This window comes from Geospiza fortis, unplaced genomic scaffold (genome assembly GCF_000277835.1).
Source record: "Geospiza fortis unplaced genomic scaffold, GeoFor_1.0 scaffold1696, whole genome shotgun sequence".
Classification (NCBI taxonomy): domain Eukaryota; kingdom Metazoa; phylum Chordata; class Aves; order Passeriformes; family Thraupidae; genus Geospiza; species Geospiza fortis.
The window spans coordinates 74,231-100,886 of record NW_005054764.1 but is presented as its reverse complement, the minus strand read 5'-3'; the positions used below and the strand labels follow the sequence as shown (position 1 = coordinate 100,886).

The following is a 26,656-nucleotide window of genomic DNA, read 5'->3' as shown; positions in this document are numbered from 1 at the left end:
ATAGGTGGGAAGGCACTCTCTCTAACTCGCAATCAGCTTGTGACAGTAAGGCAAGAAAGCTTATTTACATGGTTGTTATAAAGACAGGGGATATCACAGAGTACCATGATTTCATGTAATTTTCAATACATCCAGTTCCTCATCATTTTATCTTATAAAAATGTTCTTTCTAGGAAGAAACAGTTCCTTTTCTCTTGGATCTTACTGGCATTTTTTACATTCATGAAGGGCAACTCTTGAAATTCCTTATGTTTCTTCTACTGGCTTTTCAGTGTAGATTCACACTTTCCTTTTTTTTTCTTTTTGGTTTTAGTGTGGAAGAGTGAAATTCCAGCAAGGCTGACTTAGTAAAAACTGAATTAGTGTTGATGGCTGGAGAGAAATGTAACTTGATCTTCTGTCTCCAGTGCTTGAATCAGGAATTGAAATAATTGTTCTAAGACTCTGGTCAAGTTGCCAGAAAATGGAGCAGTGCTTCTGCCAGATGGTCACCGCAGAAGTGCCAGACATTCCTCCCCTCTTTGAGCTTGCAAGTGTGTGTATTTGAGAAGGAAAATACACCCAGGCAGCAGGGAACTGAAATGCCTTTCTCCCTGAGATGCCTGCTGAGTGCAGGGCTGTGCTGTGGGCAGCACCCACAGGGATATCCGGGTGTGGTGGCTGGTGAGGGGATGCAGGCACAAAGGCTTGGGAACAGGAGAGGTCTCTGTTGGGCAGTGACATTAGTCGCTCTGTCACAGGGCTTGACAGGCAATATGAGGTAAATCCACCAGAAATGGGGCTGCAGGGCCCATCATACAGCAAGAGAAGCGAGTTCAGTGCCTGAAGGATTGTGGCTCACTGGAAGAGATGGTGTTGCCTGTCAACTGCTGAGCCCAGATGTACTGGGTAATGATTGGTACCTTTAATTGAAACCATGGTGCACTACTACAGCCCTGTCTTGTAGGAGCTGCTGGTGCCAGAAATCTTGATTTGCCATATTAGAAAGCTGTGTTCTTTGGAGATATTGAAGTGTCTTGGACTTCTTTTTCTCCCTGCCCCATTTTTGTTGCTATAGCTACTATAATTTTCATTAACAAAGGGAATAAGTAGTTTGCTGTGCTTAGTTTTTGTCATTTTGCTATATTGTCATTTTGCCAATATCCTCTCAGTCATTTTTCCTCTTCTCTTTTTCCTCTAATCTCCCTTATAACCAGTTCTGTAAAGAAACGGCAGGAATCTAGGAACAGCAAGTCTCCTGCAATCACTGCAGGGCTGTTTGTGTGGGGGGGGATGAGGCTTCTACCCATGAATCAGGGACTCAAAAACTTGAATTTAGATTTGAGTTTGTGTATTGAATGAGCAGCTATGCAGACCCTGAGCACTTCTCACTCTCATGGACTTACACCTGCTTTGCAGGACTGCAGCAATAGATGTGTCTTTTGGTAAAGTCTCATGTCAGTATTGCAGATCCATTTTTCCTGAAGTATCTTCAGAAAAATTCCAAGTTTATTAAATGAGGAAGATTTTAGCCATGGAATGAAAACATCCTGGAGCATGAGGAAAGTTGGGCTGCTTTCTCTGGGGGACACAGAGTGTGTTCCCAGTGTGGAGGGGAAGAAGGGGTCTGTATTTCTCTCCCCACCTGGGGTTTCTTATTGCTCTTTCATTAAAAAAAAATCTCTTCACTTTCTTGTTTCCCATTTGTGTTTTTCTTATAGTATGTTAGCTATCCTTCACCTCACCTTTGCTCTACCAGTCTTGAGCTCTTCTGATGTTTGTCTGAACCTCAGCCCTCCTCTCTGCTTCTTCTCTTACATACGTCCTCTGTTTCAGCAGCTAGGAGGGAGGTTGGGATTCACTCATTTTTCTGGCTCCATGTTTCTCTCTGATAATTCTTTACTTAAATGTCTGATGTGGGAACTTTAGGCAGGGCATGGACATACCTTTCAGTCAGGCTGCTCACACCTCATTGCAGTTTATCGTCCTGGGAGCACAGGGGGCTTGGGTTCATTTCATTTGGCTTGGGACATGTAGATTGTGAAGGAGAGGGAGGTGGTAGCCAAGGTGTTCATAGATATGAAGGGAATCTGAATCAGATAGCCACTGTGCACGAGAGAGCTGCTCATTGCCTCAAATCAGGCCAGTTTTAAGCCTCCATCTCTGGTATAGCAGTGACATTTGGAGATTTGGATAGATTCCCGATGTAGTAGGAAAAATAGGAGTACCTTTGAGAAAATGAGCCTTTCAACCAAATGCCAGAATGTGGGTGGTGGGCTTTAATCTCTGGCACTGAATTTGTGGATCTTACCTCTAAACAGGTTTCCTAAGACTGTGGCTGAAATCCCTGTCAGAGCTCCAACACAGCTCAGAACTTCTGCATCCTGCAGATGTTGCTTTAAGTGCAAGAACATAATTTCTAAATGTAAACAGATACCTTCCTGAAAGGTTCCTGCACAAATCCCTAATACAAACAATGGACTTAGTTGCCATCCCATTTGTTGCTGCTAATGCCTGTGTCCAGGTTCACTTCTGGATGTACTTTGGATACAGGGGAGTTAAGATCTTCTCTAGGGGAATTAAAATCTTTTGTGTGCCTTTCTACAGATTCCCTGCGTAACTGCCAAGAGCTAAAGAGACAGACCCAATGTTGTTCTCATAGCTTTGTACAAGCCAAGACAACTTTGGCCAGTGTTTTCCACTTATATCCATGAGGTGTCCAGCCCATACCTCATCCTCCCAGGGTGCTTTTATATCATCATATTGAGACAGTCCGTGCAAATGAATAGTTTCTCCACTGGAAGCATTAGCACTTCCAGCTTGGGTATCATGGACAGGACCTGCTTGTGGGAGATACTGGCTCAGAACAGTCACTTACACACAGTGATGTAACCAGAAGGAGATTCATGCTATCACCACAGGTCAGCTCTTGACCTTACTGAGGTATCCAAAGATGATTGCCCTTCCTCTTATCATTTATCATTACAACACTTTGCAAGGCCTATAACTGCTAATAATTTTACAATTCTTACTCTAGCAGGGCTCTGAGAGGGAGCCACATGTGCCTGACAGGAAGGGAGGTGTGCTGACAACTCTGGGCACAGCAGGGTGCTCTGTAGGATGGCTGTGACCCATGTAGATGCTCTCAGATGATGCTCTAACAAATCAAAACCTACAGCAGTTGCAAAGCCAGGATGCTTCTCAGCTGTCTGGCAGACTTTGTCAGTCAGCCTTGGTGTGAGGAGGGCTCAGTCATTGGTGTCAGCTCAACTGGGAAGTTCCTTCTAAGACTTACTAAGACTTTTGTCTTTGTTTGTTCACTTTGTGAATTGCATTGGGATGTTTTTAGAGACTGGTCACGCCCTGTGGGAAATCTCTCTCTATTTTCTTATTTATTGTATCCTTTGTGACACAAGAGATATTAATGAAAAAGAATCTTTGTTCCTCAAAGCTACCCAACTCTCATTCCTTAGCAAATTTATAATTTGGTTTTTGTGTCACAAGAAGCAATTCATTATTGTGCAAATGGTATTGATGTCACTATTAGAGCATTATGACTTCACTGAGGAGTAAGCAACAGGAACAGGTGAGCTCCTGAGATTTAAATGGTTGTTTTTATGCAAAAATCTTGAGGATGAAGGGAAAGAACAAAAGAAGAATAATACCAAAGAATTGTGATATATGTTGGGCATAGTTTCTAAGTAGACCCTTTCTACCCTGGTATCTCAAATCAAGATATTTAAGCTTGAAATAGTCAATGTAGTTTTTCAATTAAAATAGTCAATGTATTTTTTTCAAACCCAAACCTTTTCTTCAGCCTACAAAAGGAAAGACTAATTTCTGGTTCAATAACAGACATGTTTTCTGTTCATGCCTTCTTCTCTAAATGTCTTCTTCGTTGATTTTCGTGTTGTTTTCTTTTCAGTTTGAAAGCTGTGGTTGCCCTAGGATTGCTAAGGGTAATGGAGGAGCTTAGCCCTAAGTTCTTACCTAGTTCAGACATTAGGTTTGGACTGCAATATATTTCAAGTAAGGTCTGTTCTCTCCACCAGATATTGCCCACTTTCAATTAAGGAGGGGGAGAAGATAAATGAAGTAATAAGAAGATAAAGTAGGGTGAGGAAGACAGAATAAAGGTACCAAATAGGAAAGAACAAGAACATCAGAAAAGGGCGAAGCATTTTAGGTGGCAGAAAAACAGGAAAGGAGGGTGAAGGGTGCATGGAGAGCTGTTTTTGCTTTGGTCAGAGTGCCTGGGGGAGGTAACTTCTTTTGCCTCAAGTAGGTGCTGTAACATCAGTTTCCCAGTAGTACCAGTTCAGGGGGGACTGAAGTGCTGAGAGGGTGGTTTGGGCATTGCAAGGGTCAATGGCAGCCAAGTTCACCAGTCCTCCTGGTTATAGTAGGAAGTTTGTGCTAGAATTAAAGTTGCCACCTAGCTGTGAAAGCTTAGCAGAGAGACTGGTCACTGACTTGGTTGAAATCCACAGGCTGAGGATTATAGGGAGGGAAATTTTGGATGAGACTGTGGAGTTAATCCCAGCCCAGAGAACGGGTATTCCTGATGAGCCTGGTAACAATGTTCTCAGGAGTCTCTGCAGACGCCCTCTCAAGGCAGCAATCTTTAAACATTTTATTGGGCTTTCCAGTTCATCAGAACTGATGTCATTCTGGAAGGACATAATTATCTGTTTTACTGGAAGGGAGTAGGCAAATTGTCACAAAGCAGGCTGTAACTCCTAAACAAACATTCAGCTCTATTACACCTCTAGATGTGTGGGCAAGCTCCCTCAAAGCACTCAGAAAAGCAAATTAATGTGTTAAGCTAACTTATTAATGGCTAAAGCCATTCTGTTGCAGCTACTATTAAGTGAAAAATAAGTAGACACATCAATTATTAAAATATATTTATGAAAGTCTGTGTTTATTGTAGTTTTTCAAAAACATGAGTTTGTTTCAGCCGCCTGTAGTTCTTCCCTGTTATGACTTCCTGTTATGCCTCCAGGTCTCTGCCCTGTGGGACAGACCAAAGGAGTAGTATTTTCCCATACTTTCCAGACCCCAGATCAGTGGAATTTCAAGGGGAAGGTAATCTGCATGAAAACTCAATCAGAACTCAAGATCTCAAGTAGATTACAAGACATAGTGATAATGCCAGGAGAGGGCTTGGGAACTTACATTCAGAGGTTCCCAAGCCATCAGACACCACATGTAAACTGTTCTTCTGGGTTCAATGATATTCACCTTCCACAGAAGGAGAGGAAGAAATCAGTTCTTGGAATGTGCTAACAGATAGACACTGTGTATTAGAAAGCAGGAGGCTTTCTTGAAACTAAAAAGCAATTTAAGCAATCTGTGTTGCCTTGACTTTTCAGGGGCTTGCTCTAAGCCTCACTGCTCAACCCACTCCCATTCACAACTTTTAGTGAAAAAAACCCCACCCTTCCACTTTTTCAGTTGTGGGATTGAGGGTGGGTGCTTCCAAAGTGTTGGGATGCTTTAGGAAATTAAGAATAATTTTAAACTGCAGAGAGGAGGAGCAGAGGGTTTACCCATTACCTGTTAGTGGAATTAGACATTCAGTGATGCTGTACTGTTCATTAACCCAAAGTGTGATGGCTTTCAGTGCCCCATTAAAATCTCCAAGCTACAGTTAAATTTTAAAGGTGTAAGTATACCATAAACAGGGGGGAAGATGGTCCATGAGAAATATTCTGTCATTGGAGCTTCTTGCAATGATAAAGATCTCTTAGGAAACATCCACTTTGTAGCAGCCCTATTTAGTCAGGATGCTGAACCCTAGCCTAGCACGAGCAGCAGATCCCATGTTGCCATCACCTAATTTCTCATATTTGCCTGTCATCTTTAGTTTTTGATCCTGATAAATGGTTTGTGGATGTTTCAGGCAAAATTGATATAATGATTCTACCATTTGGGCTCATTAAATTGCCAATTTGAGAGCTATCCTAGTGAAATTAGTAAAACCACATCTGGAGCAAAGCGCAAATTATGGCTAAGTAAGGGTTTCAGGGGAATTATTTACATTTACAAATAAGAAAGAGTTCTGCATTTTTAGGCCAGGTTTGTTAGATGGTTTATGAGGCAATGCAGAATTTGTGTGACATGATTTTTTTTGGATTTGTTTTTAACAGTATGTCACAATACTTGAGAGATTTTGGTTTTCATTGCTTTGTGAAGAATAATTTGCAAATAGTGTAATGTGGAATGCTCTCACCCAAGCCCAAGGGATGTGATTCTGACCCTACAAAGGTTCAATAAAGTTGCAGGCTGTCAAACTCATTTGAAGGCTATAAAATAACTTTCTGTATAACAATAACATTTACATTAGGTTTTCTCTCCCTAGTTTAGGTTTTCTCTCTTGTTTCTTTGTCTCTGTTTTATTTTTTTCCCTTTATTTTTGGGATGCAGTGGTGGATGGGGGGGGAGTGTGTGTGAGTTTTTTTGGGGTGATATAAGTCTTTCCTTACAGGCACTTCTGTAAATGACTGAACACTTTTCTGCCACGTTCATGTTGTTTGCATTTTTTCTGCATATGCTGGGATGATATCACCTGCATTAAAACATTCATCCAAAATAAGCTTTAAAGGAAAATTGAAAAATAGAAAAGTCATTTGATATCACCGTATATATCACAGTCTCAGCTGCATGGGAAGGAGCACATTTATATCAGTAAATTTGACCTATCTTGAGAAATTGTCTTTAGGAACTCAGTTTGTCTTTAGTTGAAAGCAAGCCACTTTGTTCTATTTGACTTTTAAGGAGGCTTTGAAATGTAACATTTAAATAATCACTCCTTTTAAATGTTGAGGATGATGATTTTTATCAAGCTTTGACATACTTTTCTTCCCTCCCCCCCTTCTGTTTTTTGGGTTTGGGAAAAGTGAAATCTCAAAACCAGCAGCACACTATATTTTTTTAATGTGTCAGATCAGTCTCCCATCTTTTTGAGGGTCTCTTCAGCTTTTTTTTTGTCTTGAACAAAAAAGCAGATCTTGGAAAATTAATGTTACACATGCATGCTAACAGCTATTGTTCTCCTCATGTCATGTTTATCTCTCTTATTTTTCTCACATTAAGTGTTAATAAGTGATTTAGATTTAACACAGTAGAAGTATTGAACTGGTGTGTGGAAAACATTAAAAAAACTGCTTACTCTCTGTGGAATGTACAGTCCTAGAAAGCTTGGCCAGCATTAGCAGGCTGCCTTTTTTGTCCCAAGCAATCCCTTTTCCAGTCGGAACAGGCAGTTCTGTAACAGTCCTGTAATCTTGATAATGTAACGCTAACAATAACAATGAGACACTGGAGGAATTTAGGGAGCTTCAGCCTAGAAAAAAATGTTACCAACCAGGGGAAAAAAATCTCTGCTTAATCTGGGAAAATTGATACAAGGCAGCAGAGAAGGACAAGTAGACCTGAGTCTGTGGTCAGCATGATTTACTCTGCCTCTGGAGCTGCAGTCTGCAGATTTTCTGACCGTGTTTGTGGCAGAACTGCTTGGAATAAAGTGGTTTAGAGAATGTCCTTTGACTGTGATAGGTCTGTTAGTACAGGGATTTTTGTGTGTTGTCAGCCCCCAGCTTGTTTTGCAGCATCACATTACAGTGGCTTCTCAAGCAGTCTGGACTTCCTGTGGGTTTGAGTAAACAAGAAGTTTTGCAACACTCCTTATTTTTGCATTAGCTATGCTGTTAATGGTCGTAAAAATTGGTAGTTCTGGTCAGACCCTGGGTGGCAGTGCTGTAAACCATGGTCGATATTTTAGTTTATAAAGTAAGCAGCATCTTAGAAACCATCCAGACTGGTGCCAGCAGAGCCACACAATCCTTCATAAATGACTCCTGTAAGCATCAGGTGGAGTAAATACTGTTCCTTTTCTTTCTCAAGGGACTCTTCTGGTATTTTAGGAATCTTATCACGACATGAAAATACATTCCTCCCTCATTTTGCAAAATATTCCTCAAGGGATTACAATGACAGAAGAAATGGCCACTAAGAGCTGTGCTTTACACTGGAGAAACATTGGATATAGTCAATGGAGGGGCTAATGATATCCCAATGATATTAGGGATTCCTGCTTTTGCATCCCTTGGATGACATCCTGGCCTTTACCCATATCATCATGTTCTCCCTTTAGTCACAGCATGACATTGCTGTTAAGAGAGCAGAATGAAGGCAAAATAAATCATGGTACTGCGCCGTTTCTTTGCCAGTGGGCAGCAGTGTCGCAGAAGTGAGACCCACCTTTTGGGCACATAACTTGATACACAGGGCTGAAATCAAGTTCACTGTTTTTGGGATTACCAAATAGTTAAAAAACAGCTAGGAATTGATAAAGGTTCTTTATATTACCTGAGGTTTTAAAAGCTGTCCGAAGACAGCTTTACTTAAAGAATCTTGAGGTCAATAGAGAAAACTGCTTGTGATATTTTCATGTCACAATCAGATTTGAAAATTATATTCCAAATTTCATCATTGAATAAATTTCACTATTAGAATATATTTCCATAATAGAGTTGCACTTTAAAGGAGAGAAAGGTTTTTTTATTCCTTGGGATAGCTGTGGTGTGGTCAAACTTCCAGTCACAGCTATGGTGCTTGCAAGTATCACACAGTGCTGTTGCTGGCATCTCCACATACTCTGATGGATGGAAGAACCACACCAAACCTGTGATCTTTTGTGAGCTTGATATCAAGCTCTGTACGTCAGACTGGCCAGCACCTGAGCCACACACCTACTTCTCATAAGTTGTTTCCATTTATAGCACTGGGCTGTGGCAAATTTGGCTGTGAATGTGCAATACCAGCAGTTGAGGGTTTCGTTTTTCAGGATCATCACTACACTGATTGCATTTTATAGAATGAAAAGCAACCTGGAGTTCTGCCTTTACACAGAATAGTATTTCAAGGAGTTAGTTGTCATTTGGGCTTGCTGAAGCTTAATTGACTTTTCTTCTCACAGATCTCCACATTTCTAGAAAGCAGAAATGACCATGACTGCCAACAAGAACAGCAGTGTCAACAGCAGAGCTGGAGGGAGTAAAGTGCCTCAGGACACTCTGGATAGGTAAGTGGACAACTGCAGGATTTGTAGATTTTGAGTAAAGTCTGTGTTTGGAACAAGATGTCTGTTCCAGGGTAAGCAACCTCTATTCTGACAGAAAGAGAGCTTTGCTGGGCTGAGGGAAGTTTTTCATAGGGAGTGGAGGACCCAAGGTATGAAGAAAGGTTTCTTATTGAACAATTGCTACTCATGGGCTGGTTTTGATGGGAGTGATTGCAAGCAAGGACCTGTGTGGAAGGTGCTGTATAGAGCTCAGAAATTTTGGGCTGAATTCCTCAGCCATATGATTGCATGGTAGCTCTCCTGTGCTGCAATCTCCAATTGGTGTTTTATGTTGGTTTGTGTCACATTTCCTCTGCTGTTTCTGCCTTCACAGACCATGGTCAGACTGTCTCCTGTAGCAGGTCAGGCAGTGGGTAGGAAAGGGCTGAATGTAAAGTACAGGGCTCATCTGTTGCTTTGCTTATTTGTCCTTTCTGTAGCATTAAAATAATTTCCAAAGTAGATTACCTTTGTAATTCACAGTTAAGGGAAAAACTAAACTTTTTAAAATGTGCAGTCAAAGAAAGATGCAGACAACCAGCATCCATTCTGGTTTTTTTATTAGGTATATTATGCTGTGGTAGAGCTCAGCAGAGGTGGGGTCCATAGCTTTGTACACTTCCCAGTTTGTGTGTTTGCCATCTAGCACAAAATAGTAAAAAGATAAAATAATGAGGGCCAGGGGGGCTGATGGAATTTCTAGAGAGATATTAATATGTAGATATTAATAACAGTTACTTAATGATCTCTGGAGCTCTCAAGATGTCTATTGTCCTTCTACCAGTGCAGACAGATTGCCAAAGTCTAGACCCATGTTCCCAGCACCAAAAAATGGACAAGTCTCTTATTTCGAAATAATTTCCATTCTGAATAGCTTAAAAAGTACTGTGGGATACTAAGTTATTGGATAGTAACTGTCAAATAAACTGTCTTTCCTTATCATCATCATCTGTTTCAATTAGAATTTGTCAGGAAGAGATTTTTCTAAGTACAAGTAAGAGCCTGAAGCTAAGGAGAATCTTTAAGGTGCACTTGCACAACAAGGGATGAGATGAATAGGTGGCCATGCACCATTTCTCCATCTATTATTTTGCCTTATGTAATCTTCACCTGTCTCTGAGAAACCCTGCAAGAGGATGTTACCTGAGCCAACCATGAGCATTCTTCCTTTGAGTCAGACTGTAAATCAGTGTTGTAAGTGCTGGCATCATAAAAGTTTAAAGCTTGCAAAAGTTATTGTAAGCATGCTCAAAGATTCACTTAAACTGAACTGTCACTGTCTCTATTTATTGTGGGATTTGACTGGGCATTTGGAAACCTGCAAATGTACTTTATAACTTGATAGCAGTTTCAGTTAGTGCTGATACTGGCATAACAGGTGTAGCAGTCTCCTGCTTGCTAAGATATGTTTTTAAGAGTTATTTTCTTGTCAGTCTTAGTTTTGGTGGGGTTTATTGTTTCAAGATTGTTCAGCTGGTAGTCTTAAAGGTATTTTCCAACCTCAATGATTCTGTCATTCTAAGATGCAAGGTGTGATTCAGGGATATGGTGACATCAGCTGGTTCAACATTTTGTGATTCCTTATAGGTCAGAAGCAAAGGTCAGTAAAGACTCTAGAAATCTTTCTAATTACTTTGGCTGTGATTCAGATCTCTGTAGATCACAGATTTAAATTTTAATAATAAAAATCCTCAGTGGAAAGAAGGTGCCTCCAAGTAAACATACATAGAGCTGCATGCTTTGCAGGCATTAAGATTCTTGCAATAACTAAAATTCCCTTGGTCCTCACCAGAGCGGGAATTAGCTGTCATGAATCACCAGAGCCATTTTTCCACCAGAGTTGTTTGAATGGCACTTCAGGAAATGAGGGAAAGACAGAGAACAGAGCAAGGACATGATTTGGGAAGATAACTGAGTTTCACCTCAGAATCTGGTTGTGAGATTCATGGGTTTCTGCTGTGAGCACAGGAGGGGAAAAAGAACTCTTGGATCTGAAGCAAATGAAGTGTTTTAAACAAAACCACACTCATGCATTTTTTTAAAGGTACCTGAAGTTCATTCACCACTTGTTAAAACCTGAGATTTTTGTGTGTGTTAGAACAGAAAACTTGACTGTGCTCCGAATGGGAAAATTGTATAATGACAAGTGTGGTTGAAGGTAGGAAATATTTTCACTACAAGACAAGAGTAGATTTATTGTGACTCTTCATCCTAGAAAGGAAATTGAAGGGATTGAAGGGGAAGAGGAGTATCTGAAATTATATATAGAACAGAGATGATAAATAGGGAAAAAATACTCTTTGCATTTAAGAACTAATACAAATCAAATGAAACCAGAAGATAACAGGTTGAGAATCAGTTGAAAAGAAGGCATTTTTCAGCAGCATGTTTTTAAGCCATTAAACTTACTCTTATGTGATGCTGCAATCAGACAAATCCATGGAAGAAAAATCTTTCAAAGCCTTTTAGTCACAGAAATAAAATCTCTGAGTCAACAGACTTAAGCTTGTTAAGTTGTGCTGCACGTTTTTATTCTCTTCTCCAGGCACCTGCTAACTCTCATGGTCAGTGACTGAACCTTGGACCAGGAATGCTTTTTTGGTCCAAGCCAGAGGGAACATTCAGATGTTGTTTGGAACAAGAGTCAGTTACAGGAAGCAAATTGGAGAAATTGCAGAAGGGTTGTTATGCTTACAAAAGGAGACTCTGGCTTTCAGTGAGCTTCCAGAGTACAACTTTAATCCTTCCTTGTGAGTCACTGAGGTGAATGCCAAGGAATGGAAGGATAGGAAAGCACCTTGTGTGTAGTTGGAAGTGACTTCTTAGCAATTCTGGCAGGAAGCAGCTCTATGAAATCTTCTTAATCCTTCAGCAGGGGACAAAAGAGCCCTTAGCATGATTGCGGCTAGTGCACAATCACGACCCTGTTGCATCAAATGAGTTTGATTGCACCATTGTTATGAGGATCAGTGTAACTCTGAGGAAACCTTAGGAGAACGGAAGTCACAGAAAGGCATAGTGGTGTTTGTAGCTCTCTCTCCTTACAATGTGGCTTGCTTTCCCTCAGCAAATGATTTCATGTTTATCTGGAGTATTTGGGTTTTATCAGAAACTCTATTTATTATTAGTATTTGTCCAAAACTTGTGTTTTTTCCAGTGCAATCAAAGGTTAATGTAGAAATGGCAATACTGTCTTTGACTTAAAAATCACCTCTACGCTGTACTAATCACCATATTAAAACAGGGCAATAGTTATGTCTATGAAGTCAGGCTCTAGTTAGCAAAATGCGACTTTCAAACTTGTAGGCTGTGTAATATGACAGATACAAGGAGTAAAAAAAATCCTGAACAAAAGATTTATATATTAATATATCATTATATCTTAAAATTGCAGCTCAGGTTGAGGTGCTAGATGCAACAAGAACCAGTCCAGAGCTGAAAAATATTTAGAGTTGTGTGGCTACATAACTTCTGTAAACAATTCTTAATGTCTTTGCCTCTGGCTAATATGCCATCTCTTAACTCTGCATCTCAAGGCATTTTATACACTTGAGCCTTCTCAAATGCTGCAGTAACTGAAGCACAGGAAGGGCTTGTTTTTAGAGGACCCCATTGATTCAGTTTTTTACCTGAGTTTATTGCCTGAGGCATAAATAACATCAGATTTTGGAGATACAGACTTCTTCCAGTGTACGTGGCAGAATTTCTCTTTGCATGTAAAATTTTCTGTGGTACAGGGTGTGCCTTATGTATGGGTCCCAACTTGGAGAATAGAAGAGGGCTTTGGAAAGCTCAAAAACATTTTACAAAAACAATTACAATGAACAAAAATTGTTTGCTGCAGGTAAATGTTTTACTAGCATGGTGACTTTGGTAGAATATATAGAGGGACTGCTGTGATGAGCAAGAACAAACATTCAAACAAACCTTCAAATTTAGCGTCTCTGAGTTTGATTTGGGAAGATAGCCAAGGCAGAAAGCAACCCTGACTCCAGTTGTGGAAAAGGACTATGTCTGAGGAAAACTGTTCTCAGTGGCTATGTGTCCAAGGAAAGCTGTGCCATTGGAATCACAGGTGTTTTGTCACAGTCTGGATTTTGTGATGTGGATTGCTGTCTTTCCACCCAAGCTCCACAGGAAAGGTGGTGTCCTCACCAGAGGATGTTGGTGAAGGATGTTCTCCAGCTGAGCAATCATGATTTACTGGCACAATAAACTGGGGGTGCTGATGTCAGGGGGTGCTATAGCAAGACACCAGAGATTTGTGCAAAAGAAGGATTACATCTGCAATTTGCCACGAGCACCAAGTTACAAAGTGTCTATTCAAATAAGGCTCATAAAACATCTTTCTAAATACTCCTAGTTGAATCTTTGAGCCAAATACACTAAGTTAAAACTGAAATCTGATACCATGAGTTGGATCTTCTTGCTTGGGAAGAACTGAGCTGAGTACCCACCAACCTCTAAATATAGGCTTTGGTTTTTATCTCTCAGCAGCATGTGAGGACATTAATGATGTTACTGAGAGTTTGTCACCCCCATTAGCCTAACCTGCTGAGATGTGTTTGCACTGGCTTTGTAGCTCAGAACTTCTTCCTTCTCCAGAATTTAAGTTAATAGGACAGAAATTTAATTGGTGGAGCTACCTTACCTCCTGTGAAGAGAATAGAGAAGCACCACAAAGTCTGGACTAATGTAACTAGACACACCCCAGGAATGTTTCAGGTGGATTGTTTATAATTCTTTAAGTATCAAATGAAAGAATGACTTACATTTCTTAACAAAGTAAGCCCATGGGTTGGTTACTAGAAATACTGTTTTGGGTTGGTTTCCTGTCTCCATCATGTACACAGGTCCATGCTCAGCCATTTCACATGCATGTCAAGGTCCTGTGTTTTATTACTGCATTTCTCTCAAGGCAGAAACAGTCTTAGAAAAGTCTTAGAAACTAAGAAAGCTTCTAGAAAAATCTTAGTTGAAGGAAGACTTTGTGCCTGTGCTTCAGCCTTAAAAACCTGAGATGTGTGATCACTTCCAAAATCAGTCATACTCAAACCAAGCTCATTCAGTTTTATATCAAATGTATTTATTTATTTTAAAGTGAAATTAATTCTTGGTCCATATTACTAAATCCAACTAAAATACTTTGTTTCCCTTGAAAGGATTATGTGGTTATGGGCTGGGCAGAAGTCTAGAAATATTTTGCCTTAGGACTTGACACCTCCAGAATTCTTAAATAAAAGAATGTGTAGATACATCCAGTGCTGGAGTTAAGCAGTGCTCTGCTGTCAGTGCTCGAGTAGGGCTGGCAGTTATTTTGCTCTGCTGGCTTGTCCTTAGAGTGCTTTAGTCTCTTCCCTTTCTACAGTAAATTTTTCATTTCTAAGATAATCTCATGTCTTGAGGAAAACTCCTCTGTTTAGGGAGAAGAGTCATCTTCAGAGAGGCAACGTCTGTGCAGGACTTGGCTCTCATTTAGAGACATCCCTTCATGGACGCAAATGTAGGGCCATTTGTTTGTGTTATCAAATATGTAGCATTATGCCTTTAATTCTTATTCATTCGATCCTTCTGCTACTCCTAATACAAGAAAAAAAAAAGGCACATTAAGCAGTGCTCCTCAGCTCTGTGTGGAACTGTAGGCACTGCCCAAATTTATTGTCAGGTCATTCATGCGGATGTGATCCCGTCTGCCTGCACTGACAATGAATTATCCTGTGACTAATGCAGAAGAGCTGTGTTCACATCCAGGGTGGATGACTCCAGGGGCAGAAAGGGGAGGACAACACTGAACAACTCCCTCCCCATTTGTTACAGAGCCTTGGGAGGGAGATAACTCTGCATCCACCACAGTGGAGCCCTGGTCCTACTGTAAAAACATGGTTACCAGTAAGATAAACAAAATGTAATTAATTGCATTCATGTATTTCACGTGAATATAAATTTAAAGACTATGAGATTTATTTTTTTTTACATACCCTGAGTTTTCTAATTGGAGAGCATTATGAAGGCTGTAATAACTTGCAAATCAAAAGATGCATCTTCAGCTCTCTGTGTTGCTCTAAAGCAATGAGGTTTTGATCTTATTTGAAATTCTAATGTGTGCAATTTTCCCACTAATTTTTGTGTGATTACCATTGTCTTAGCACACTTATGATAAAGTATTTTCTCATCTCTTACTCTTTCCTTGCTTAGGATGTTGAAGTATTGCTGTGAGTGATAGAAAGGCTGCTTGTTTCTCTTGTGGATGGCTGCATTTCAATTACAGATGAAAGGCTGCATTTTAATTAAAGTTGAAAGGTGCTCTCTGCCTGGGCTTACACTTAGTGCACAGGAACAGGGAAGGCAGCAGGTCTAGAAGTGGCTGCTGGCTGTTTACAACTTTTGACATTTGTGCATGGTTTGGAAGGTTAGTGGATACTGTTTTGCGCATATTTGGGCACGCAAGTTTTATTTGAGGGTTCTGAGGAGGAAGGAGTGAGAGCAGCTTGAAAAGGAGAGTCAGTTATATATGCCTAAAGCAGGAAGCCAGGGCTTTTAAATATCTTTATTTTAAAATAAAAAAAATTCACTTTTATTTTAAAATAGAAAACCCCATCAGTTTTGGGGTGGCTGGGGCTAAAACATCTCCCAGTTTTTCCAGCCAGAGCAGCTATCAGGGACTTTGTTAGAGCAAGAGGCCAGTGGTGTGAGTTAAGCTCGCGTGGTCTCAGCATGTCCCAGCCTCTTCCCCACTGCCTGGACTGGGACCTCTCCTTCTGCTGTGGGAGATCTCCTGGCAGCTGAGCAGGGCTCAAGGCAATGAGGCACTCCACGCTGAACTGCTGAGATGGATTTTCCTGCCAAAAGTATTTGCCTACTGCTCAGAAGTACTAGTGAGAACGTTTATGAGCTCTTTATGAATTTGTGAGAAAGAAAAAAACAATTCCCCTGTAGACAATGTTTGTTACTTCAGAAGAGAACCAAGTTTTAATATTTTGACAGTGAGCTTGAAAACAGGAAGAATAGTGATTTAATAAAATTTTAAGACTAAGCATTATGCTCAGTTATTGGAGCTGTGATGAAACACAGCTTTTAAAAATTTTGTTTAAACCACTGAGATTTAGAAAACCATACAAATAAACTTCAGCCAAATAATGATGAAAACTGAATAACTGATATGAAATCTATTAGCAAATATTGTACCCTTCCCTTTACAAACAGAAACAGCCTGAAACATGCAGCTGACAAATTTTCAGCAGCTTGGTTCCCAGCAGCGCAGAGTTTCCTTTGGTTCAGAGGGGAATAAGAGCTGTGCTTTACCCTGTGAGACTGGAGGTGCATTTGGGACATGAAGCTCTGGCAGCTCGGCTCTGCACTGGGCCATGGGAGGTGGGAGGGCCATCAGGAACAGAAACATTTGTAGTGGGAAGGAGTCACAGTGCTGGTTCAGATGACCCTGAGGCTGGGAAGGGCTTCAATGCAGGCTTTGACTGTCCTGCTGATTTCCGATGGTCGGGGCGCGATGTTCCCCTCCCTTGCTGGGCACTGACCCCAGCCTGGCAGAGCTGAGCCTGCTGCAACCTCTGCAAGTCCCTCAGCAGGGCTGCAGAAACACTCTGGTGAGCACTGTGCTCTACAGACATGAGAGGAATGGTTTGTGAGATGAGGTGACAGCTTCTAGTTAGATCATGAGATAGAACTGGAGAAGTGGACCCGCTTCTGGATACATCCTTTGGGCTTCCTCAAAACAGTGGGGAATTTTGCTATTCTATTTCTGTTGCTGGCTGCATTGTTTCACTTTAGTTTTAAAAGTCCATTCAGGAAGAATGCACTTGTCAGTCAAGCAAGTCACTTTTTTTTTTAGCTGGAAATTTTTTCAGTATCTCCCATTTGCATAGGTTCCTAGGAAAACAACCCAACAAACCCTAAAATTTTGTTTGGATTTTGCTTCATAAGGCTTCAGATCAAGTTGACTTTATTATTACTTAGAGGCTACAGGCATGTAGTGAATTCCTTGCCATCGTAACTTAATTCTCATGTCACTTGCAATTTTATGTTTTTATATGAAGAAAATCATACCTTATCATTAAAATTACCTTTTCCATTAAGGTTTATTTTTGCCAAAACCACTGGAAACTAAAAAAAAAAAAATAGACTAGCAAGTCTTTAAAATGAGTTCTAGGTGAGAGGTTACACTAAAGAGGCATTTTAAATGCCTACTATTGCAGAATTAAGACTGCAATATTGCAATACTGTGCAATATTGCACTACTTAGACTAACACTGCAATCCTTATTTGTTTAATCACTGTATTTACAATAAGCTACTCAGGGATACTATGATCTGAAATAAATGTAGATATTTTTACAGGAAATTATTACAAGAGCTTGGTTTTGGAAATGTTTCTGATATCTTTCTAGTGCTTTTACTGCACTGAACTGTAATGAATAGAAGCAATGAGGAAGACACATGTTAAAACACCCACAGGATTCCTCACCTGTGCAGTATCAGAGAGTCAGCACAAGTTTTATGTGAATTTGTTTTTTGGGCAACCGTAAGAAGTGAGACTGAAGTCCTCAGGGAGTAGAACATAGTAGTCATGTGCATAACATTTTTGCATTATAATGCCAATATTTCAATTTTTCTGGAATGAAACTCTATTGCTTTCTGGACCAGGGAGATGCTGACAATCTCACTGAAAAGACCATCAAGGATGCCAGTGATGACCACTGCAAATGATTTTTCATGTTCTGTGAATATCTGTCCATTTAGGAGCTAAGACACATCTCTTTACACTTGAGTTCTTGAAAAGCCACCAATGTGGGAGAAAAATTTCCATTCTGTGCCCTCATCAGTCTGGATTTGAATCAGTGGCTTAGAAATGGAAGGGTCTGTGTTGTCTTAATCAGTTTCTTGCACTGTTTGGTTATCCTAAAAAGATATTTTCCACTTGTGCAGAGCACAATATTAAGAGAAGACATAGCAGAATTTTTGAAGATTAAATTTGAAAGGAAGATCTGAATGTAATAAGGTAGATAATATGTTTCTCCCCTGACTGGAAAAAAAAAAACAAACCCATTTGCTTGGGAAAATAAAGCAAGAAGTGCACAGACATAGCATCCTCACAGGCTTCATCCTCTAAATAACATAGCCACTATTCATCAGGCAATATTGTGTGATGAAACTGGGACTTAGCTCAGTGCTTGGGTCAGTCTTCATGCTTGAGGAATGGACATTGACAGCAAACGGCCTTTAAAAGCAAAATAAGCTGTAAGCATTTTTCTTCAAGCAGGAAAACAGGGGCTAATGGAAATACACATGTAGCATCCATGTAATTAAAATATATACCTGCAAAAATGCCCCTAGCTCCTGGGAGACATTTTTGAATTGTGACTTTTGCCACAATTCCCATCACGCACTCTGAAGTTATTTCCATTCTGGCCAGGTCCTGTGTATAGAACTGGCAGTGTGTCACAAGGGAACGTGTCACATTCCCTTGGCACCAGGGAACCCTGGAGCTGTTGAGCAGCAGGCATCTGGTAGGATGGGCTTCAGTGTTGAAAGCACAACTAAATATAACCACTGTAACAGATATGGTGTTCCCAATAATTAAATAACACTGAAAAAATTGATTTATTGAGTCAATCCATGAAATTCTATTGTAGTCAATGGGAATGTCAGTTCCTGTAAGAACCTGAATGCTTTTTTTTGAGAGTCTAAATATCCTGTTTGTTATTAAACAGAGAGGAAAATTTTGCCCAGAGTGTCCATATGTTGTTTCTGAAGCTCTTTGTTAAAGCACTATTTTTACAAAGAAAGTATTTTATGATTATCATATTAATGATAAGCTTTATTGCCAATATGTGTTAGTATTTTATTGTGAGGGAGCTGTAGGAATTTTCTGAAGGAAATGAGAAGTATTAATTTGTTTTCTTCTCTCCTTAGCTATAGAAAAAAAAGTTAGGTCTGTAAAACAGGGTCACTTCAACATAGGTGATCCACAATACTGTGGCTGTAGAGCAAGTTCTTTTTTGGCAAACAATTAACAGCAGCTAGTAGATGGAAATGGTATTTTTATTTTGGATTCCTAGGATAAGCCCATCATGCATCACAATTTCCTAAAATCAAGATTTTTCCAGGTAACAACATAACTATTTGGCTGTGAAAGCAGAATTCATTGCAGTGGCAGCAGCACAGAAAGGCTTTGTGATTCAAATTCTGCTAGCTAGAAGCTCAGAAGGTCCTTTTAACAGCTAATGCAGGCAGGCAGGCGGGCTGCTGGTACAGGGGACTTCAGTGCTGGGATGGGCAGTGTTGGTGATGCTCAGTTGGTTGGGCAGTGTTGGTTAATCCTCCTGTTGTCACAGTGTGGATGTCTCCAGCTGACTCACCTGTTTTACTCTGCAGTGGGACCCTCACCCTGACTCACCCTGGCAGCTGGGGCCAGAAGAGGAGCTGTCAGTGCACACAACCTAACAAATGCCCAGCAATGAGACTGCTCCCACAGCAGACCTCTGCCCCCTCCATTTGTGCTCGGGTGGGAAGCCACTTTATGTCAACACAGGCAGAGGGGAGATGGCAGACAGCCTGTGGCCCTTTGTTGGCAGGGACCTGAAAGGGTTTGAATGTGGATTTTTAACCTCTCCCTTTCCTGTCAAACAGTACTGTCACCCATGTGGGCTTCAAGATAGGGGCTGAGGCTGGCAGGCTTGCTGTGTCTGTGTGTGTGTGGTTTGGTCCCTGACGCAGCTTCTATGATTTCTTTAGCATCAGGCAGCTGGATTGCCTCACTTCAGAGCTTCAGGAATGAATTGCAAACTGTTGCTTCCTGTAACTTTAAAATACAAACTCAATTTTTGTGGGCTACCAAGAGCAAACTTCTGGCTTGCCAGATTTCCCACACCCCGGTGCCTTCAAAGCCAACACGTGAGACTGCAGAGAAAGGCTTTGCTCCTGTTTTGTTAAACATTAACAGCAGCTCCCTCCCCTTAAGCACACAAAGGGACAGAGGTTTGACAAACCCTCTCAGTGTGTCATTTGCTGCTTGACAAGTGAAGCAGGCAGCGTTCAGGGAGCACAGAGGCTATGGCAAAGCACGGACTGAGAATTCCTGCATCTCCATTCTGCATCATTCCAGGAGGGAAGAGCTCCTGAGTAAGTCTGGGTGTGCTGAAGTGATGGCAGTGGTGGGCAGCTGTGCACTTGTTAGAGGCAAGAGGGGGGGAAACAACACAGCAGAAGGGAAGATCATGAAGTGCCATAGCATTGAATTTCTTAGTGTCCTTTCCCACAATCAATTTTGCAGGAGATGAACTGTCTACTCACAGGCAGGAACTCAACAGCAACCGTCTGGTTACTGAAAGTAGCTATAGCAGTAGCTTTAATTTCCAGAGTTTGCAGTTCTGGTGTAGAAGTGACTTTGTAGGACTAAAATTCATTTTTACAGCCCTTCCCTTCCTCCCTCTACCTCTTTTGCTCTCAGTCAGAACCTCATTTCTCTAAGGCTAAATGCCTGTTTCTTGTCTTGAGATTCCTTTTTATCCCCTTTAATTCTTAAAGGTGACTATTAAGTTATGCAGCACTGTTCATACCCATGCTAAGCAGAACTTGTTTTTATTGTATAGAAAGTGCTGGTCCATTAGAGAGAGATCATAGTTGTTTATACTTAGACTGAATATGCTTTACAATGACTACTTTTCTAACTGCTGAGATGAAAACACAGGATTAAATGAGGTGCTGCTGGCACACTTTTGTGTGTTGTCTTGGTTTTGATGCCTGATTTCAGGTCTTGGGTTTTTGTGGCATCTTTTTTTTTTTAATGTGCTTTCTTGGCTATGAGACAACTTGCATTTTTTTCCCACTGAATAAAGAGAATAAGTCACAGGCTTTTGCTTTTCAGGAAAAAATCAGTATTATGGGTCCAACTCTGTGAGGTTCTGAGGGATGTAATTTAGGGTCAGAATCTGGACTTCAATTTACTGCTTCAGATATTCATTATCTGAGACCCCATGGGTTGCTGGAAGGAGTTTGTTGTTTGTGTTGTAATCTGTAGGGAGCAAATACTTTCAGAGCTGATGAGCTTATAAATGTTGCCTGTTGGTTTTTCTTGCTGCTTTATACACAGATGTTGGTATTGCCTCACTTGCACCATAGCATTTTTATTTTCTGGATGCTTTGCCTGGTGCTACCTATGTGGCTTCCTGTAGGCATGTGAAACTTAGTTTTGTCCTGGAAGTGAAAGGATGTGTGACAGGAAAAATGTCTTCTTGCTTTTAGTTGCTCTAAGTTAATGTTTAGTTGCCCTAAACTGAGCAAAACTTTCAGCTTACTGTGTAGCATTTATGTTGCAGGGCAGTGGCCACAAAATATTTTCATCCTTAGGGTTATACTACATACAATTCTCTCATAAGAAGTAAAAAGTGAAGTGAAATGTTAATACATATTGGCCTGCTCCTTATAGAACTAGTATAAAACTAAATCCACAGTTTTATAAGAAGCCAAGGTCTTGTGAGAATTAAAAGCTTATAAAGGATATATAAATCCCCCAGCTATTATTCTGATTCCGAATTTAGGCTTGAGATCCCACAGCTCTTGTAGGTGTGGTGCTGAAATCTGGTCTGGGAGGCTCATTTCAGCTGGATGAGTAATGGACACGTTAAAGTTACCCTTGATCACAGTGAACAAAGTCGTGGGGAGTGTCTTTCCCTGACCTAACTCTGCTCCTGTTGACAGTTATGGGCAGCAAAAGGCAGAGAGAAGCCAATGTCTGGATCTTTTGGAAAGTTCCCTTTAGATCATGTTTCTGAATATTGGTGTGCACAGTGCTCCAGCACTGGCTGATTGTTCATTTGTTAATATGCAGTGAAATTGAATTAGGGCCAGATGTAGCCCTCAGTCAAGTTAAATTTGGCCTTGTCTGGACTCTTAGGTAAATAAGTTTGATAGCAACAAGTATTGCAAATCACAGCTTAGTTTTTTTTTGTTCCCTTTTCCCCTTCTTTTTAAAAATTTATTTTAAAGTTTATGTGTATATGCCAACAGATTGGGGAATAAATAGATCAAAGAGTTTTTCAAAGCTCTGTTCAACGAAGGAAAAACCCCAACAACTTTCAGCTGGCCAATTTTTTCATATGATGCTCAGTTTGTGGGTATGCCCCACACATTTCCTCATTTCCTGGCTTGTTCAGCTGAAAGTAGAGTGAAGCACATTATAACCAGTCAGATGTAGTAACCTAATTTAATTTCAGTGCAAGTGTTATTTAAACATTTAATCATATTCAAACTGAAACTTTGTTTTTCATAAGTGTGCATTTGCACCAAATTAATGCCTTAAATCTTCCTGCACTAACTTTTGCATCAGCTTGGATCTTTAGCAACTTCTCCTTAGCAACACTTGATTTGTGCTAACATAAGGCAGAAGAAAATCAAACACTGGTTAATAGATTTTTAAAGGAAGTGAATGAAAAGAAATTCCCTCATAAATTTAAGTCAAGTATATAACTTCTTTATCTGTAAAAAGCCATTGTATTGGCCAAGGCCGAGCCCATCGGCGACGATGGCAGCGGCTCTGGGATGACGTGTTTAAGAAGTGAAAAAAGTTACTGTGCAGGAGCTATTGCAGCCAAAGAGGAGAGGAGTGAGACTGTGTGAGAGGAACAGCCCTGCATGCACCAAGGTCAGTGCAGAAGGAGGGGCAGGAGGTGCTCCAGGCACTGGAGCTGAGACACCCCTGCAGCCCATGGTGAGGCAGCTGTGCCCCCGCAGCCCATGGAGGACCACAGGGATGCAGAGATCCACCTGCAGCCTGTGGAGGAGCCCATGCCAGGGCAGGTGGATGCCTGAAGGATGCTGTGACCCCATGGGAAGGCCGTGCTGGAGCAAGCTCCTGGCAGGACCTGTGGACCCGAGGAAAGAGGAGCCCACTCTGGAGGATTGCTGGCAGGATCTGTGATCTTGGGGTGGACCCACACTGGACCAGTCTGTTCCTGAAGGACTGCACCCTGTGAAAGGGACCCACCCAGAGCAGTTAATGAAGAGCTACAGCCATGGGAAGGACCCACCTTGGAGAATTCTCTGGAGAACTGTCTCCCGTGGGAGACACCAAGTGCCGGAGCAAAGGAAGACTGTAACTGTCTCCCATGGGACAGATCCTGTGCCGGAGCCAGGGAGAAATGTGACTGTCTCCAGAGGGAGCAACCACATTCCAGAGCAGGGGAAAAATGCTCCTGTCTCCAGTGGGAGCAATCCCATTCCAGAGCAGGGAAAAAATGCTCCTGTCTCCAGTGGGAGCAATCCCATTCCAGAGCAGGGAAAAAATGCTCCTGTCTCCAGTGGGAGCAATCCCATTCCGGAGCAGGGGAAAAATGCTCCTGTCTGCAGTGGGAGCAACCCCATTCCAGAGCAGGGGAAAAATGTTCCTATCTCCAGTGGGAGCAACCCTATTCTGGAGCAAGGGAAAAATGCTCCTGTCTGCAGTGGGAGCAACCCCATTCTGGAGCAAGGGAAAAATGCTCCTGTCTGCAGTGGGAGCAACCCCATTCCGGAGCAAGGGAAAAATGTTCCTGTCTGCATTGGGAGCAACCCCATTCCAGAGCAGGGGAAAAATGTTCCTGTCTGCACTGGGAGCAACCCCATTCTGGAGCAAGGGAAAAATGTTCCTGTCTGCATTGGGAGCAACCCCATTCTGGAGCAAGGGAAAAATGTTCCTGTCTGCATTGGGAGCAACCCCATTCTGGAGCAAGGGAAAAATGCTCCTGACTCCAGTGAGACAGACACCATTTCAGAGCAAGGGAAGAGTGTAACTGTCTCCAGTGGGAGTGACCCCATTCCGGAGCAGGGGAAAGCTGTGAATGTCTCCAGTGGGAGCGACCGTAATCTGGAGCAAGGGAAGAGTGTAGTAAGTGTCTCCAGTGAGAGTGACCCCATTGTGGAGCAGGGGAAAAGTGTGACTATCTCCAGTGGGAATTACCCCATTCTGGTGCAGGGGGAGAGTCTGAATATCTCCAGTGGGATTGACCCCATTCCAGATCAAGGGAAGAGTGGGACTGTCTCCCATGAGAGTGACCCCATTCCAGAGCAGGGGAAGAGTGTGAAGAGTCCTCTCCAGGAGGAAGAAGGAGCAGCAGAAGCGCTCTGTGATGAGCCGACCCCAGCCCCTGTTCCCCGTAGCTCTGTGCTGCTGCGGCAAAAGAGGTAGAGAAAATGGGGAGTAAAGTTGAGCTCAGAAAGAAAAGAGAGGGGTGGGGGAAAGGTGTTTTTAAGATTTGGGTATATTTCTCATGATGATACTCAGATTTGATTGATAATTAATTTTTTTCCCCCAAATGGTGTGATGGTAATTGGTAAGAAATATCTTCCTGTCCTTATCTCAACCCACGAGCTTTTTGTTACATTTTCTGTCCAGCTCAGGAGAGGGAGTGACAGAGCAGCTTTGGTGGGCACCTGGCATCCAGCCACATGTATGAACACTGGCAAGTGTACCAAGGGTCATGTTTGTCATCATAGCTGGAATGTATTTTGCATTCCATAAGGTCAGAGTGACTGAAGAAAATTATGATAAGAGAGGCCAGGGGTATAAACTTTGAAATCCTTCCTCCTTCAGATACAGGATGCAACCTCTGCAGATGAGACATGTTGTGTACTCAATTAATAGGTTTCCTTCTCTCTTCCTTGCTTTGGCACCTCCATGAGTCATCCTTCACTTATCAACTGCCCCCCTTGCCTTTTTGCTTCTCCAGGTGCCAAAAAAAAAGAAATCCTGCATCTGATTTCTTTCTTTCAGTTGTTTATATAAAAGAGAGATATTGTGTATGCGTGAGAGATATTACTACTGCTCTGGTCCAAAGTCTGTTATGAATGTTGGGCTACTTAGAAAATAAAAAAAAAAAAAAAGTGTAACTTTTGGTAGGAAAACCGTTTTGCCTATCCTCAAAGGTTGCAATTAATGTCAGTATATGTGTGAGTGACAGATGAATTTAGAGGTGCAATTGTATAACTCAGTGACTGGAAAGTTCAGAGGATGGTAATAGCATTTATTATGTTGGAAAAATAGTCCAAGTTTGAGACACAGACATCTTTGGTGATTGAAGCAAGGGGAAATCCACTCTTCTAAGGGACAAAAGAGAGAGAGAACTTATAAAATGAAGTTAAAGATGAAGAACAAGGGCACATTTCTTAGCTGTGTTATTCTTTGTACAAAAAACGTCCTTCAGGGAGCAGATAAGTTTTCCTGCTGCGGAGTGTGCTGGTTTTATGCCAGTACTTCAGCTTTTTGCTCACAGAGGAAGGTTGCAGCAAGCTGAACTGAGTTGTTAAAGGTGTCTTGCCAACGGGATGGCATTCAGCTGCTGGTAAGAGATGACTCAGCCCCTCAGAGGCCTGAGGACTCTTTGGGCAGAATTTGAGATCTGAATTAGCTCTTCATTTCCCCTGCCTCAGATGGTCCATATGACTTGTGACCTCCCTGCCCAGTGCATGAGCTCCAAGTGCACAGTGCAGTGAGACAGGCTGGGGCCGATAGGCTGTGTTTAGACAGGGTGATGCTGAGGTTCTTCTGCATTCAAACAGATAGTGCAGGACGTTCTGGTCTGATGGTATTTTAAATTTTATTTTGTTTTGCTTTTCTTTGCTAATAATTTCCTCTGCAGTTCAGTAACTCCAGAAGCATCACAGATATTCTCAGATCTTTTCAATCCCTTTAGTATTATGCTGTGTGGCATATTGTATTTTCTCCAGATATGTCAGGCTTCAGACTTGATGGACTGTGATACTGGTAGTTGAAATAATGACAGGTATTAAGAATCCTGTTTCATAGCAGACAGATGGACAATGGCTTTCGGTTTTATAATCTGCTCTTCTGGGATGCTTTCTCACTGTGTTAAATAATCTAATTTGCAAAATTGAACAATGGAAACCTCTAAAGAAAGATCTCACTGGACACTGGCAGTACATTGGGGACCACAGCTAAGCTGGTGGAACTGGAAGGAAAATGTGGCTACTGGTTGGAAAGGCAAATAAAATATTTTATATTTATTCTGAAACAATCTCCTTAGAGTAGATGAGGTTAAGAAAGATTGTAGAAGATGGGAGTTCTGAATTCTTATTGTTTTTCTGTCCCTGTTGGATAGTTATACTTGAGTCTATTTGATGAGGTTTTGCATTACCTAGAAGCTGATTTATATGTGAAGCAGGGAAAGCAGATTTGTCTCTATTCTGGATTAGTGAGCAGCCAGGATTTAGGACTTTTTGACTTCCTGTTCAGATCTTTTCTCTGTGGATATAGAGTATTTCAGAAAAGTATAGAGTAACCTTGTGAGATGACTTTTTGAGGTTTTCTGACTTGTCAGGGCAGAAGAGGGATGAGCCTATTTCCCAACAACTTTCCAAACCCAAATTTCAGATTTGGAGGTTACCAAACCCAGAATGCCCTCAGATATCTTGAAAACTGAGCATCACAATCAATAAAAATAATTTTTAATGCTTCCCAAATTGCATTTGCGTGAGCACAGAGAACTTGGAAAGCTTTGTCAGAATTAGTTCCACGGAGTTTATTGCTTTGATATTCCAGGAC

The 26,656-nt window shown here is 41.3% G+C and overlaps 1 protein-coding gene across 1 annotated transcript in view; it reads left to right on the top strand.

Annotated features, from left to right (window-relative positions):
- The first annotated feature begins 8,959 nt into the window (after nucleotides 1-8,959).
- Nucleotides 8,960-26,656, top strand: part of DENND2B (DENN domain containing 2B) — an 86,472-nt gene continuing 68,775 nt past the window's right edge. Inside the window, exon 1 of the mRNA XM_005431117.2 lies at nucleotides 8,960-9,067. Coding sequence (XP_005431174.2) covers nucleotides 8,988-9,067 — 80 coding nt within the window. The 5' untranslated portion in view covers nucleotides 8,960-8,987. The remainder of the gene's footprint in view (nucleotides 9,068-26,656) is intronic.